This window comes from Alosa alosa, chromosome 2, assembly GCF_017589495.1.
Source record: "Alosa alosa isolate M-15738 ecotype Scorff River chromosome 2, AALO_Geno_1.1, whole genome shotgun sequence".
Taxonomy (NCBI): domain Eukaryota; kingdom Metazoa; phylum Chordata; class Actinopteri; order Clupeiformes; family Clupeidae; genus Alosa; species Alosa alosa.
The window spans coordinates 18,718,510-18,735,522 of NC_063190.1; the positions used below are offsets into that span (position 1 = coordinate 18,718,510).

A 17,013-nucleotide genomic window follows, 5' to 3' on the forward strand; every position below is an offset into this window, starting at 1 on the left:
CTCACCACAAACGTAAAGCCAACCAGAGCGGTCGTCCGGAGTCGATAAAGAAATTAAAGGTCTCAGCTAACCAGCACTAAATATTTAGAAAAGAGCGCCGTCGCTCAGATATAAGATATTGAATTGTTGTTTTGCAGTAAAAAAAAAAAATATTTTATAATAAAAAAATATTGCAATCCACTGATTGGTGCAGACTACAATATTTGACAAAATTCGACTATACTAAATTTGATACTGTAGGCCTACCCCACCATATTGTAAAATATTCTACAAAAAATATATTGTAAAACCTTAGTCTGAAATAAAATATTAGTGGGCCTATGAATGTTAATATAAAATCCTGTCTGTGACAACTTTTTATATTTGAAGCTATATGTTTTCATAATACATTATAGCCTACATAGGATAGGATAGGATAGGATAGGGAAAAGAAAGGTCATTGTACCACTTGCATACTCCCACCATGTCACTTTTTACTTGTTTTGTTGAGCACAAAACAAAAATGGAATGCATGAAAGAAAAATCACCATTCCCATTCATTTCAGTGGCTGACAACGTGCTGGTGACCAGGAAGTACACAAATGACCACCAACCTTTTGTTTCCTGAAGCTAATATAACTTCATGGCACCACTAAAGCTAAATGGCTGACGCCATCTCTAATGCCTAACCCCCTGGTTTGACAGGGACTCTGGGATAAGAAAGGCAGCACAGATGCTTCAGACTTAGGATACGACTGTCTGCTAAAATAAGTAAATGTCATATAACGTAAACAATCTTAACCTGTGTATCCAAAGTGACTCACATGAGAAACTTGGAGTCTAAGCACTGAGCACAAAGTGCAATGAGAACGGTTAGAGAAGAGCACATAGGCACTAGTCTAGTCACAATGGCCCATGACCCTGCTGGTGTTCAGCAAACTACCAACTGCAAACCATACAGACACACCACAGATGTACTGATGGAGTTCATTGACTGATGTCAGCCACTAGCTCACCCTGAATGGTGTGATCAGGGTGTCCAGTTTCCTGACTCTGACCTCATACTATAAACACATCATCAAGAATCACACCACAACTGACAGCCTTTGACACCAGCTAACAGATAGCGGGCAGCCATTTGACCAGTGATAACTACACCATTGCTTTTGTTTGGACCGGACCTGCCCCCTGGTCCTTTCCTGCACTGAACATATCGGTCCGGAGATGTAGGTTACCTCACTCAACACCACACCCAATCCAGTTAGGGGCCCCAAAGTAACATGTACTGTGAGAGGCAATCCCATACTTCAACCCCCGAGCAGGGCTGGTGGCCTTGTTAGCCAGGAAGCTAAAACCCCATTGGGTGCTAGACTGGCATCTGTGGCTAACAGGTCTGCAGAAGTGAGGTTTTCTCACTGCCTACTTTCCTCCATTAGACAAATTAGGGAGAAGATATAGCACAGAACCATGGGCTCTGTAAAGCCAATCACCAGTCAGCAGACAAATGTAGAAGTCAGCCTAGAGCTGCCTCAAACCCTTCCTTTAGAAGTCTATGCTGTAATCTATGGCTTGGTGAGAGAAGAGACACAATTAAAGACCCTTCTAGTTTTGTTTGCCTATGGTCGTACAGTTGTCTGAGAAGAAAGTTCAACATGAAGCATCTTTGTAACTGGAGCAGGGTCCATTCAACATTTACATTAAATGACTTTACATGTGATTCTATTGTTTTGTCAACTGCAATCAATCCTAAAAAAAGATATTGTGAATATAACTGTAGCCTATAAATGCTGAACCACTCAGTGGAACCCCCCTCCCTAATGATTAACATATTATTAGGATTTTCAAAAGCCAGGAACAGCATCACAATTATTGTGAAAATCGATGGTTATTAATATATGTGTTTCACATTTATTATGGCCCTTGAGCTAAAGTGTTTGCTGTTGAAAGGTTGCACTCACCAGCCATTCATTAGTTTATCTACCACCAGGGGACGCTATAATCTGGAAATCATTTTAAATGGGTGAATTAGATATTTACATTTACATTCTTATCTTTTTATTTCTTACTGGCGAGATTGTTTCAGTTCAATGCCTCCTAATTTGCTCACTCACTGAGTTGCTATTTAGGTTAGGTAGGGGTAAAATAACATACACAAAATCTATCCATACTACACTGGTTCACAAATCTGGTGTACCCAGATGAGCATATCCAGACGACCGTAAAATAAAGGCTTAACAATTCAATAATACCTTTATACAAACAGAGTAGACGCTGCCATAAAATTACTGTCATCCTCAAAACATTTACTTGAATTACTAGGTCGTTAGCGTGGAATTGCATGCGCTGCAGTACTATGACTACACAGTAGGTGGAGCCGGAGAGCTAAATGAACAGCCATGGGGCTCAGGTGGCCTGAACAACCTTTGCTAATAATTTGGTCAAAGGACACCGAGACACGCATGCATTTGCATTAGTGCCTTATGGGCTCCATTGTTCTGTTTTCTCTCAGGACTCCTGATTTTATAAAATACCCTGGCCCTCGCCAAGGACTGTATGCAAAGCTCAAGGGATATTGTAAGGGAAAAGATAAGCCAATACAGAGAAATCAGTCAACTTTAAAGGTAAAGATAATTCTGCTTTTTTATTTATATCTTATTTATTTATTTATTTATTTATTTACAGAGAACGTGATATAATCATGATCCAGTCTGACAGGGAGTGGTCTGGCCTGTTTTTGGCTATTGAGTGCCCTCTACTGGCCAATGAATGAATCGCCATCTATGCAAATATTTATTTCCACTGATATTGAAATTCTTGCTAGAATTTCAAACGTTTGCCCTATAGCAGGATGCCCACAGACACCCATGCAGGTCTATAGACCCAGGGGTCAAAGACCCCTGTCTTTGGGATTGGTTAGATTAGGTTATTTGTATTTGTTTACAGAAATAAGCATTTTAAGCATTTTTAGTTCAGCCTGTGTTTTAGCAGAGGACTGATTATTATTTAATGTTAATTTAATTGAATGTTTAATGTTCATTTTAATACAAAAAACTATGGTAGGCTAGGTGGTGGCATGTTGTGCTATGAGTTATCTTTCTTTATAGGCACTCTTTATTAGCACAAAAAACATTTTGTTACCGTCTGTGATTCTGTCATATTGAATGTTTGTGTGGACTGTGTTTTGCTTCTTTCACTCTCACCCGCTCTGGAAACCGCATCATCTCAAAATACTTTTGAACTATTCAAATAGCATCTTACACTGACAGGGCTCTGATAGGGCTATATGGTCATGGCACATTGCCATACTGGGTGGCAAAGACACACAGGAGGTAAAGCCAAAGGAATTCTACGCAGATAAAACTTCCTGTTTTTAACCGTCACACTTTATCTACAGGTAACCTGGCAACCTGGTTTGGGGTGGGGGGTGTGAAATGACTCTTTGAATGAACTTAAAAGTGTGTTTAATAAAAATAGTATTACAAGACACTTTATGTTATTTCTTATAGATAGTGTATACAACTCTGAGTCCTGACTTTTCTTGTGGTAATGCCTCCCCCACCATAAGTTTTAAAAAAAGAATCCATTCTCTTTCTTGTGTTTTTCCTCTGAATGAAATACCTGTGTTGGTTTTGTTAGTTGTCGGTTGTTCTGAGCTTGTTCTGTTTCCACGGTAGCACCCCATTCAGAGGACCTCTCCACAGCTGGACCAGTGACGTGGTCACGCAACTCTAGTCGAGTTGGCCAGTCTCACTTCAGCAAACAAGGGTCTGGGGGAGCAGGAAGAGACGTGCATGTGGGAAATGAACAACCTATAAAGTGTGTGTGTGTGTGCTTGCTTAAGTCATTGTGAGTATTTCAGTGTGAGAATGAGTAAAAGTCTGTGTGTGTGTGTGTGTGTGTGTGTGTGTGTGTGTGTGTGTGTGTGTGTGTGTGTGTATGTGTGTGTAGTAGTCTGTCTGATGTGATTGATTGAATAAACAACAACAAATATTTAATAGCATCTAAAGTGTTGAAAAGTTTTTTTTATATTAAAGTGTTACATCAACTGTATGCTTTGGATACAAAATAATAATATGGCACTTTAGATTCCACTACCTCTCCCATTGACTGTTCTTAGATTCCACTACCTCTCCCATCGACTGTTAATCTACTTCAAAATCATTTGAGTGATTCTTAGCAAATGAAACATAATAAGGTTACACAGGCGAACAGATGGGCGGATAACTTTACTTTGGTACGACACAAGCAGAGGTGTGGAGCCAGGTCTGAAATGGGATTAGGCTGACAGTTATGGTGTAAGTGGATTGATGTGTATGACTTTTATGAGGTGTTAGTGTGTAAGTGGGTATGTGTGTGTGTTTAGGGAATGGGGCTGCAGCAGTGCTAGTTAATTGGTTGAAACTGCTAGTCTGAGTGGTAGTGTTTTGTTGTGGATGCTCATACACTTACTTACATAAGCTCTCTCTTCTCACACACACACACACACACACACACACACACACACACACACACACACACACACACACACACACACACACACACCACACACACACACACACACACACACACACACACACATCCCTCTATTCTGGCATACTGGCATACAGCATCCACAACAAAAGCCGTTTGTTTATGCCTGATTTAAGGCCTATGAATCTGACCCCATTAACCCACAACCAAAATGCATTATTGGGCCCTCATTTCCTGTTTCAGTCACACACATTAGCTAGTTTAACAAACAAACACCCATTTCTCTTAAATTAATACATTCCAAAAAAAAAATACATAGACAAAAAAATGTGCTATCTTGAGAGTTCTATCAAAGCTTTTAAAACGAGGCTTAAAATTAATCTTCCACCTTCCAATATTCATAATTAAAACAATCACAATATGACAGTATATGCATACATATAAGATAAACAATAAAAATTAAATATAGAGAGACTGTAACACTAGCTGGGGTAGAGTCAGGATTCACAGCGACTAGCAGACTAAACTACCTTGCACTACTGTCAGCGGAGTCCTTGACACTAAACACACGCCACTTACAAACAACCTCGGGGCACAGACTCAGACAAATGGGTCACACACGGACACACAGACACACACACACACACACACCCAAAGCAAACTCAGTGAAAAAGTCACTATAAAACAGAGAGAAACATGACCAGTGTTGTCCTCCACTAAAACAAATCTTGCTCTAGCTGTTTTAGGAGTATAAACATTTGCCATAATTACTGGGGTAAGAGTAGGGTCTTATGAGAATAATTGTACATTTCCAGGAAAGGAAATTCAGCAATTCAGTACCTAACTGTACCCTTGTGGAACATACATGACATGTACATACAGAATGTACACACTGTGGGTTCTCGGAAATGAATGTGAGTGAATGAGAGTGTGCTAGATAAGTAGTAATTAAAGTCACTGCCATAAAAACCTTAACCATTGAATGCTTATCTGCTATAGCCAATTCCATTTTTCATTTAGCATACTTTTCCCCCCAAAACATTTTAAACGCCTTACAGTACGTGAGAGGTTGATACTTCAGACATTTATGTGAAGTCCGCACTTCAACTCTAAACTCAATGTCTGGAACACTAGACCCAGTGGAATACATGTATTCCAGATTACGTATTTAAAATACAAAATTAGTATTTAAATGCAGTTACAATTTAAGTGGGTGGTATTCAGATTACACAGATAAATTTAAGGGATTACATTTTTAATCATTATATGGTTATGGCAATGGTTATGATTATGTTATGGTTACGCTTTTGTCCAAAGCGACATACAAATACAAAACAATATACTACTTAAAATGTAACAGTGAACAAATTAAGATGTTGGTCAGACTATAATAAGGAGAATAGCAATAATAAACAACCATGTCAATTCAATCAATAGCCTTATATAAAATAAACAATGAAAAAAGGGAAAATAGCAATAATAAACAAAAATGTACATTTAATCAATAATATAATAACAATAACAATAGCATGGTAAGACTACATTATGGAGAATATCAATAATAAACAACAATGTCAAATTAATCAACAGCCTAATGAAAATAAAACAATACTATACAAACCATAACACATAAGAAGTGCTTAATAAACTAAGTGCATGTTGAACAGATATGTCTTTAGACCCCTCTTAAAAGACCCAAAACTATCACAGGAATGGAGAGCACTGGGCAACTCATTCCACCAACATGGCACCAATGAGGAAAAAAGTCTTGAATTTGACCTAGTGTTTATGACTAGTCGACACAACAGCTCTTCAGAAGACCGCAGTGGGCAGTTGGGGGTGTACATCTTGATCATTGAATTAAATTAACAAGGAGCAGATCCAGTCAGTGTTCTATTGGCCAAAGTGAGAGATTTAACTTTAATTCTGGCTACTATAGCGAGCCAATGGAGAGTAACTAGGAGAGGAGATACATGTGTCCTCTTTGGCTGATTGAAGACCAGGCGTGCTGCAGCATTCTGAATTAGCTGTAACAGTCTTACTACACAGTCACATAGGCCATGCTTTATCAAACTCAAATTCAAACATTTTTAACCACACCTTGTAGTTGGCTCCTTTCTCTTTCCCTGTCTGTTTATATTGATAGCCTAAATGAAAAACCTCTCAGGGAATGTTTGTTGTAATCCAATAGGGCCTATATCCAGCCAACATGTTTTAGGTCAGTATAGGTTCTCGTTTCTTGACAGTGTTCCACAAGTAACTCCCCTTGTGCTGTTGAAAATCTTTGGGAAAAACCCTGTAGGCTACATTGTTTGGTATTTGGATGTGCAGATTCTCTGTGTAGATTCTGTAATAAATATCCAAAAAGGCCTGTGTACTTCTGAGCAGCAGAAGCCATTGTGGAATAGACACTGAGCATGTAGTGTGTGAATGTTGATACATGTATGTTGGAAAACACCTAAATGAGTTAAAGTATTAGTATCATAGCCTTAAAGTATTGTACACAGAGGGCAAAGGACAAAGTTGTATTCTCTACAGAGAAGGTTTGTCTGAAATGTTTGCGGTCAGAGAAATGTTTGTCTGTCCATCAGCTCTTTATTTTCCATACCTCATGTTTTTCTTGTTGTTTTAGCTGACTGTTAATAACCGCAGACTGTCGTCTGAATAATATGGCATAGACAGTTACTGGGGTTGTGACCACAACTTCTTGGGAACATTTGGTTAACAAGAAGACTAAAGCCATCATTACACCAGAAGACTTTGACAAGATTTGGGAAAGATTCTTGAAAGATTGTAGTCTTTTGAGTTAAGCTTTAGTCATTAGTTAAAAGATTCCAATCTTTCAAGAATCTTTCCCAAATCTTGTCAAAGTCTTCTGATATATGGGTACCATAAGCAAACAAGAGGGCATTAGGTTATTTGAAGATAAGACCCAAAGCCCCCAAAACGCTTTGTAAGGTGGATTGATGTCACAACCCTGATTGGTTTGCCAAGATGTCAGTCATCTACTGAGGATATGAAACCCAGGTGTGACAGTTCTTTGACACAATAACGTTTCATAGCACATAGGCTTATATATCAATCCATCCTCATTGTAAAACAGGTTGTTGGTTGTTGCTGACACAATGGGTCTTATATAGCCTGGAAAAATCAAAACTCAATCACAAAGTGAATAGAGTCTGGTAACTCGCAATTGGGAAATGTTTATAAAACTTGCATCGCGACAGGCACTGAAATCAATGGTCCAGCCTTACCAATCACATTGATCGGAGATTCCTAACGTTACTTCCTACTTTGCCTAAACTTTACAAACTGACAATAAACAGCATCAACAGTCAGGAAACAGTGTATGTGGGTCTACCTTTGCTGTAAATATTACTGCATTTTTCCAATCGCATTCTTTGACGTTTGCAAGTGTTGCTGTTTCTGTTTATCACAATAAGTTTTGGTTTCATTCCTGTTCCCCTCTTGTCGCTGATTGGCCTGACATTTTTCTTGTCTGAGGGAAACGGTTATGAACTATGGTGTTCCAGATCTCCTTAAAAAAAGATCTATAGGTGGGCGGGTCCAGGCTAGGTTTTACAACCTTACATAACTGTTTCTTGCACTTCCACTGCTAATAAAATAATACTCTACAATGCTGATGTAATCCAAAGTATTCAAAATACGTTACTCACTTTGAGTAATCTATCGGAATACGTTACAAAATTTTAATGCATGTAATCTGTAGTGGAATACATTTTAAAAGTAACCTTCCCAACACTGACTGGACCTCAGAACATGTTTTGCTCATCCACTATAATTACTGATTATTAGGCTTTATTTACAGGATAGTATTCTGTATCTTATATGGTATCATGTTACTGCAGTGTTGCAGGGATGTACAGTACTTAAAGGAGAATTCCGGTGTGATATTGACCTAAAGTGTGTTGAAACATGATACCGAGTGTGAACGTATCTCATAGCTCACCTCGGCTTGTCCCCTGCACTCAGAAATCTGGCGCTAGTTAGCCCATGCTACCAACACAGTGTTTCATCGTGGTACCTCGGGCATCGGCCTAGCCATGCAAATAAATCACTGTTTTACACCATTTACGAGGCTCAAAGTAGCTCCATACTTCATTGGTAGACTTCCAAGGGCCTTGACATTTAAAACAAGACATGGAGAACTTTGAAAAAGCACTGGTAGTTAATTTACAAGACGATTTATACAGACAGTACCTAGGAATTTTACTGTTCGGCGCCATCTTGAATTTAGTCACGATAAGTCCAGCGACGAGTACGAACGAACAGGTATGATAATGGATCAGATTCCAAAAATAATTCAGTATTCCATTTTCACGGAATTATTTTTTATAAATCGTCTTGTAAATAAACTACCAGTGCTTTTTCAAAGTTCTCTATGTCTCGTTTTAAATGTCAAGGCCCTCTGAAGTCTACCAATGAAGTATGGAGCTACTTTGAGCCTCGTAAATGGTGTAAAACAGTGATTTATCTGCATGGCTAGGCCGATGCCCGAGGTACCACAACGAAACACTGTGTTGGTAGCATTGGCTAACTAGCGCCAGATTTCTGAGTGCAGGGGACAAGCCGAGGTGAGCTATGAGACATTCACACTCGGTATCATGTTTCAACACACTTTAGGTCAAAATCACACCGGAATTATCCTTTAAAGGTAATACACACACAGTACAATAAAAAAGATGGGCTGGTAGATGAAAGGAATATTAACACAATATAACAGTACCACAATATCACAAAAAAAGTAAAAGTCATTAACATTAACAAAGACATTAATGGCACTCACCGTTCGCAGTGCTCAGTCCGAGGGGTGGGATAATCGGTTGACTTTTGCCAACTTAATAAAAGCTTAACTCATGTCACACTGTTCGCCAACAGCAACATTATCTTATCTGTTTTCAAGTAGCAGGGAATTCAAGCCAAACTGTTGCAACTCTGCCATCAATCATTATGTTAAGCCCGCCTAACAACTCAATACACGATTTGATTGGCCTGATAGAAGTTTAAATTTTCGAGCTCACAAGCCAACGGAGAGTTGCTAGACTAGCTAGGGTGCGTCTAGATTTCTAGGCTAACCATAAAGATCATGCCACATTTGTTTTGTGATCTAATGCATACACTTGACTTGAGGGTAATTGACACAAAGTATAACTCACCTTTCTCTCGTAAATTCCTCATTTTAATCAATCAAATGTTTCCTGAGCAATACAAAGTTTAACAGGTAGACTAGTCTTACAATTGATGTGTGTTTATGTCTGTATGAGTAAAATGTATTGCTGTTTGTGTATACTGTTGTGTGTTGTGTACTGTTGTGTTTTAATGTGTGCTGTAACACAAAATGCCTTTCAAGGACATTCAAGTTTCCTAAGTTATAATGTCCCCTTTCTTTTCTAAACTTTTATGAAAGAAAACAGTCCATTTTGATACTATTAGTCTCCTGTTGTAATCCTTCATTACAAGAACTGTGATATACTAGTCCAGCTTAATAAATGAATCACATGTCACATGAACCTGTATGACTGTGAGGTTGATTAGTAAATCAGAATCAGATTTGTTGTTTGTTACCAGGAATTTGGTTTTGGAAACTGGTGACTCCAGAAATACAGACAATATACAGATCAGACAATATACATTGCAAACGTATATAGTATTTGGGTAATGTGCTGTATGTGACGGGAGCATGTGTCGTGTCTGAGGTGCCTGGAGTCGGGATCTGCAGGGTCTTTACACTCACTCACACGCATGATAAGAGCACGCTGGCCTGTCAACACACACACACACACACAGGTATGTACACATTGAGATGCAGACACACATACACACACACACTCACATATACAGGCAAAATATAGTATGATTTAATTCTGAGAATACTGATATATCTTACACCGTTGCAAGCTTAAAAGCTTTACTTCGTGCCTATGTGATTCTATGACTGGTTTAATGGTTGCAGCAGAGATAACTATGAAATACTTGGTTTTTGTGACATTGTCATACATGGTCCTGCTACATTTTTACATTTTTGGTTTGCAGTGGCCATAAGCTGTCAACGTCACTGCTCAGGTCTTACACTAGTAACTGGTTTCATGATCGTTTGCATCCATTCCCCTCATAATTCCGCAACAGTGTGTCAACTTCACAGTCCCTTAAAATGAACGTGCCATTAGTAGAAACTGTTACATGAACTGCGCATGCTACCTCAAAACTACTTTGATAACAGAGCCGAATCTCAACAAACACTTAGTGACCGGCGATATAGTTATATTGAAAGAATGTCACAATGGAAAGAAGGACCACCGTATACTTCCTCTGCGTCTGACTGCTGGCTGGAGTGAAACGTGTCACTAAAAGGCTTAAATGGCTCTAAGGAGGCCCAGGGAGGCGTAAGTGGCCAATGCTGACAGGTTCCAGATGTGCAGAGGTGCATGGGCAAACATGGCAGCCAATTTGACAGGTGTGTCTCTAATGAGAAAGCACCATTGCTCTCTATCTTTGTTGTCTATGGTTTCAGATGTCAGTACACAACATCAGCAAATCTTCATAAAATATAATGGAGGGACATACTAGTATTGTGGAAAGATTGTAACAGTTTATGAAAGATCCAAACAGAACAGAAATGCATTTCAAATGTAAATATCGGCAAGTGTTTTTCCATTTTAGAGCAATTCTGGTGCGTAATCACAAAGTAGAACATGTCGACTGAAAAAGCTAGGCTCTCAAAACGAAAAAACGTCACAGAGCCTTAATTAGTTTATGGGGATCAATAAAGTATCTATCTATCTATCTAGTCTTTTAATTGATGTGTGTTTATGTCTGTCACTGCGATGTCCGCCCACTCCAGGCCAGTCCAGTGACTTCACTGCATCTGTCTACGTCTCTGTCTAAACCTTACTTCTGCTACCATCTTTTAGTGACGTGTCACTGGGGTGCTAGTTCAGCTCCAGAGTCCAGGGGTGCATATTGTGTTTTGATGTGTGTTGTGTCAGGATGCCATGTAAGTGCGCTGGTGAGTTCCGAGGCTCGTGGATGAGGCTGGTGGGTGAGGTGTTGAAAGGCATTCCCCTTCTCTCTCTCCTATGGGCCAGATGCCCAAACCTGTCTGCTGATTTAGGATCTCTGCTGGCAGAATGTAAGCCATCTGACACAGGAATGCATACACAACGTATTGCAAAGCCTACACCACGCAATGCAATAAAATGCAGAGAAACGCTGTCAAAAGAGCAGACGTAAGGATGTGGCACATTTACCATCCGTCTAACTCATCTGCTTTCTTTTACGCTCCGTAACACGTTACCACACGGTTAAGTTTACATAATCTGGCCCAGGGGCGCTGCTAGAAAATTTGGGCCCTATGACAGACAATTTTGCTCCCCCCTATTATCAGGGGGGCTCTTTGGGGGTCCCCTGTCAGTGCTGGGCCCTTAGAATCGTCCTACCCGCACCCTTTATCAGCATGTATAGTACCCTGGATCCATGAAATAACTGGCCTTTAAAAATAAAAATCTGCCTGCTTCTATGGAAATTTAACATAGGGGTATGAATACTTATGCACCCTGTATTTTAATGAAGAACATTTAATTATTTACGATATAGTATTCATTCACAAAGAAAATTGGTGTCCTTAAAGGTTGGATTTTTTTCCCATTTTTTAAATGAAGGCATTACGATCCATTTCCAAAAGATTCCTCTTTTGGAATTCCTCTTTTTTTATTTATCATTTTAGTCAACTTTAGCATGGGGCTGAAGACTTTTTATAGGCACTGTAAGTAGATTCGGATAAAAGCTAAACACATCTCTGAACAGATGCTGTAATGTGCACACACAGAAGTTACAGTCAAAGAAAGAAAAGACATCAAAAACTCATCAGGAACACAGGTACGTCTTGTTAAGAGGATTTGAACAATGTGATCAGTGGTTATTTTTGGTCAGTCTTCTCAGACAACTGTGTACAGATAAGCACTCAGCAGTGGTGCCGAACTACATTCAGTGGTGCCTAACTACATTCCAAAGGTCAAAGGATCACCTCTCACAGATACATCTAGAGTGGAAAGAAAGCAGAGAGAGAGAATGAGACAATGCCCATAATGATTTGTGTTTATTTGTTTGTCTGTTTTAGCCTCTTATCCATGTGTTTGTTTTTTCTTCATTTATTCATAGTGTTTATTCTTTTTTCCAGCTTTGGCAATGTTGTCCACTGCACAGGCATGCCAATAAAGCACATGAGACCCAAAACCAGACAGAGTCTGATAGAGAGAAGGAGAGTGAGTGGGCGAGAAAGGGAGAGAGAGATGGGACTGCTTTTTCTTAAACAGATATCTCGAGGCTTGGGAGAGCAAAGAGAGTAGTAACACAGGCAATGCGCTCTAGAGCAGAGTACAACCCTCCCCCCTCTATCTTACACAAACAATCTGACAGAAAACCTGTACAACAGGACATAAACATCATACATTGAAGACGGAACATCATAAAAATTGCTAGTCGAAAAATTGATATAAATGGCAAAAACCTGGCTGCTAAAAGTAGGAAGAAATGTACTAAAATCAGATGGCTGATCTACAAACACCAGAATATATATAAAAAAGTATAGCCTATATTATGTTCACATGTTATGTTTTAAAGCCAAACATTCAATCATTCATCATTCACAATTATGATGATGATGATGGTCATGATGATTATGATGATGATGATGATTAATATTATTATTATTATTAGTAGTAGTAGTAGTAGGAGGAGATGAATAGTCTCTGAGCCTCTTTTGAAGGAACACGTTTTCCTCTACAAAAGGTGTTAAAGACGCCTAAGATTATAGTCAGAGGATTGATCCACAAGTTTAGTTATGCACTGCAAACATAGTAAACGTTATCATCATCATCATCATCATCATCATTATTGTTATTATTATTATTATTATATTATTATTATTTGGACGCCTTATTGCTGGCTTTGTTTAAATGCAAATAGAATACACAATAGACCACATAATCCACGTGTCTTACTTACATAATACATACTTATCAGTTATTTCAGAACCTCTACTTTAATGAGCTGGTAAACAAACATCAGTCACTTGGCATGTAAACCAGAAGTAGCGCTCATAAACTAATCTCCACCCTGCTTTGTGTGTTCTGACCTATTGGCTTTCAGCTCGCTTCGCTATACCCAAGTCTAGTGACGAGGTATTTCTCCAGAGATAGATTCTGGTTGGTCTCTCAACATAGGCTACCTCAAATGACAAATGCTTGATAGGACGTAGGCTATCAAATAGTCTAAATATAGGTTGTGATTTATGGTATAGCATATATCCAAGGCATGTAGGCTAGTGTGTGCGAGTTGGTTTTACTAGAACATCGGAAAATATAAAACGTATACAGAAGACTCAATATACCCAGCCGTAAGTTATTAACTTTGAAACAGTTCTGTGATTCTTCAAAATGAACCTAATCGGAAGCTATAACCATCACCATATCATGCATGAGACATTTTCTTTCGCGCAACGGTGTCACCAAGACAACCCCTACCTCCGTAGCTGGTTGAATAACGGAGAGCACCCTATAGATCTCCAAATACACACATCAAATTGGACAGAATTTGGAGAGGCTGTATCGGTCCATGGGAACCAGCAAGACTCCTTTGCAGCCGAGATGGTCCAACGGCGAACAAGTGCTCCTAAAAAGGAGCGGCGGAGGACAGAGAACATTAATATCGCATTTGCTGAATTGAGAGACTGCATCCCCAACGTTCCCTCGGACACGAAACTGTCCAAGATAAAAACATTAAGACTTGCCACAAGTTACATTTCCTACCTCATGAATGTTTTATCCAGTGGAAGTGCGACTGAGGGGTTCAGGGCTGAACTGCAGAATTGTGACAACACAGACTCAAAAAGAAAACGAGAGATTAGAGAAGTTATAAAGGTAAGTTACGTGCGTAAATTCGTTAAAAATCTGTCAAATAATGTATGCATTGGCTAACAAGATATTACCTTTACCTGTTATATAATTTAAGTCAAATATCAGTGCCAAACCTAGTTCAAGCGGGGGGAAAAGCCTACAATAATTACATGCCGGGACTGACATCTGATCTTGAAGTACTTTTTGAACAGCTAAATTATGCCTTTTTTTCAGAATGAAGACAAGCCAGAGGAATATTGTCGTGAAAAGAAATTAAAAGGACGAACTGGATGGCCGCAGCAAGTTTGGGCACTTGAGTTAAATCCGTGAAGGGGGTTAGCCTACGAAGAAGCCAAGTGCTAAACTGCCTAAATTGGCTACGTGCAATCAGATTATTTATAGAACTTCATATCTGCTTCAAATGTGTTTATCGTTGTTTCATTTTTATGCAACGACTTCCATAAACTTTGTCACATGTTTGCCTATAAGCCTATATCACAGATTCCACATCATATCACAAATAATTATACCTCAAGGATATTTGATTTTTAATTTAAAACTGAATCTGGATTGAATTCAGGATTTAAATTAAATCATTTTGGAAAATTGCTAGCGTCTCCAACCGAACTCTCAGGGCAATGACGCTCGCCATCCCCAAATGGATAAGTCCACTTTATTAACTTTTGATGGGGAATAAAAGTTCAGCTTTTGTAATTGCTGATTTGTCTTTTAAACAAATTACAAAATTAGGCCTATCAAAATTGTAAAAGTTTACAATAAGAAATGAAGTTGACACAAAATTACAAGTGGTACTATTGTCTTCGCACTTGCGTTTTTACGCATATTTTTGAGTCCTTTTTTGTCATTTATTGACTATTACCTCACCTGAACTTTTGACTTATGTCAATGAATTACACATGATGCTTGACGTATTTTTCACTGCACAAATGGAATGTTGTAATGTGATAAGAATGGCAATAGCCTGTACAGGTCAAAAATAAATACATTTGTCAATTCATTTTTGTAGTCAAAGTTAGAAAACAACCTCGATACAGTGCAATGTTCTAAGAAGAAATCTGTTTCCTAAATTGAGCCACCACAAAATTAGTCCAGCAATCCCTGCTCGGAAATGATTGCGTGTGGAGTAGGTCACGCACCTGGTTACAGGGAGTTAACAAAATCCAACATTACCAAACATGGCGTGCACGAGGGATTTAAAAAAAATAAATATCCAAATACATTTTTTTTAAAGCTGTTCTCCGGGGTGCTCTTCCACGGGAAATATGGCCTACTGGACTTAATCTTTTAGTTCATCAGTTTTAGAGGACAGAGTTGAATATGCATGGAGCAAATTGGAAAGGGTTTGGGTTGAATCCCTCAGGATTCTCGTGTAGTTCTGCTGCTTAGCCAGTTCTTTAGCACACTAGCAACCAGAGTGCGAATTACCCCACCATAATTGGGGGGTACTGCTCCTTCACTTCTTCTATGACCATCATGGCCCATTACCATATCAATCCCCACCGTGATCGCCAAGTGCAACATGTGTTGCACAACACACAAGGTCTAAACATGCGACAAACTAATAATCAGTAGGCTACAGAATATCTCATCGTTCTTATACTGTATATCCAAAAGAGAACTGTTTTGATCATCTCTGCCCTCTGCCCTCATCGTGTCGTCTCCCTGCGGCCTGCTCACAGCTTTTATCCTGTGCCTCTCCTGTCTGCTGGGTACCCCTTTCCTTAACACATATGAACAGTGTATAAAACCTAACTGCACCTACACTTTTAATGTAATTGTTTGTAGATCTTAGTGTTAATATTTCCTGCTTACTCTTTTAGCACCAAAAAAGTGCCTGATGTCTGTGTGCCCTTTCCTTTTCCTAAAGTGTCTCTTTGAATAAAAAAAATAGTTAGTAGTTAGTAATAAGATAGTAGGCTATCAGGGTTTTCAGATGAAACTACATTTATCAAATTAAAAATATGAAATAATTGAATGTAAAAACAATACCAACCAATTAAAAACAAATTCAAATACTAGCACATATTTAGCCTAGGCTACTTGGGTCTTTTTATGTTTCCACAGGTTTCACTATTATGTCTTAGCTACATCAGACCCTCTTGTGCATACCGGTAATATAAAAACACAGGATCTGTGCCAAAGTAATTTCAAAAGGGCACAATAATTTATTCAAGATAAACTGAGAATGGACACCTAGGCTATGGAGTTCATCTCCTTGGAAATGGCAATCGATTTTACCTCATCACAATGTAAAGGTTTATTTAAATAGAGAATTAACTTGCTAACTAACCTATATATCTAATCTTTGCTATACATCTCTTAACCAGTGGCAGTTGCTAGCACAGTTCGAATTACAGGGGGTACTATACCCCCCAATGAAGACCCAGTACCCCCTGTAATTCGAACTGTGCTAGCAACTGCCACTGGTTAAGAGATATATAGCAAAGATTAGATATATAGCAAAGATTAAACAAACATGGCAGTAATAGCTAGGATGGCTCATAGCAAAGTTAATAACCTTGTCCCCCCTCCCCCAATTACTTTCAACTCCCCTCACTGGCACCCCCATGTGGAAACTAGCGAAATAACCTGACGTCATAGAATACACTTCTGACCAAAAAACCCCACT

The 17,013-nt window shown here is 38.9% G+C and overlaps 1 protein-coding gene across 1 annotated transcript; it reads left to right on the forward strand.

Annotated features, from left to right (window-relative positions):
- The first annotated feature begins 13,673 nt into the window (after positions 1 to 13,673).
- On the forward strand, positions 13,674 to 15,350 carry LOC125291011 (heart- and neural crest derivatives-expressed protein 1-like). The gene is made up of 2 exons (XM_048237519.1): positions 13,674 to 14,387; positions 14,598 to 15,350. Exons 1-2 carry the CDS (start codon positions 13,905 to 13,907, stop codon positions 14,691 to 14,693), a joined length of 579 nt encoding a protein of 192 aa, XP_048093476.1. The 5' UTR covers positions 13,674 to 13,904; the 3' UTR covers positions 14,694 to 15,350.
- The last annotated feature ends 1,663 nt before the right edge of the window (positions 15,351 to 17,013 follow it).

Bases quoted from the DNA above. Each gene is read 5' to 3' on its own strand.
- LOC125291011 (XM_048237519.1), top strand. From the start codon at position 13,905: ATGAACCTAATCGGAAGCTATAACCATCACCATATCATGCATGAGACA. The intron at 14,388-14,597 runs GTAAGTTACGTG...CCTTTTTTTCAG, and splicing joins AGATTAGAGAAGTTATAAAG to AATGAAGACAAGCCAGAGGA.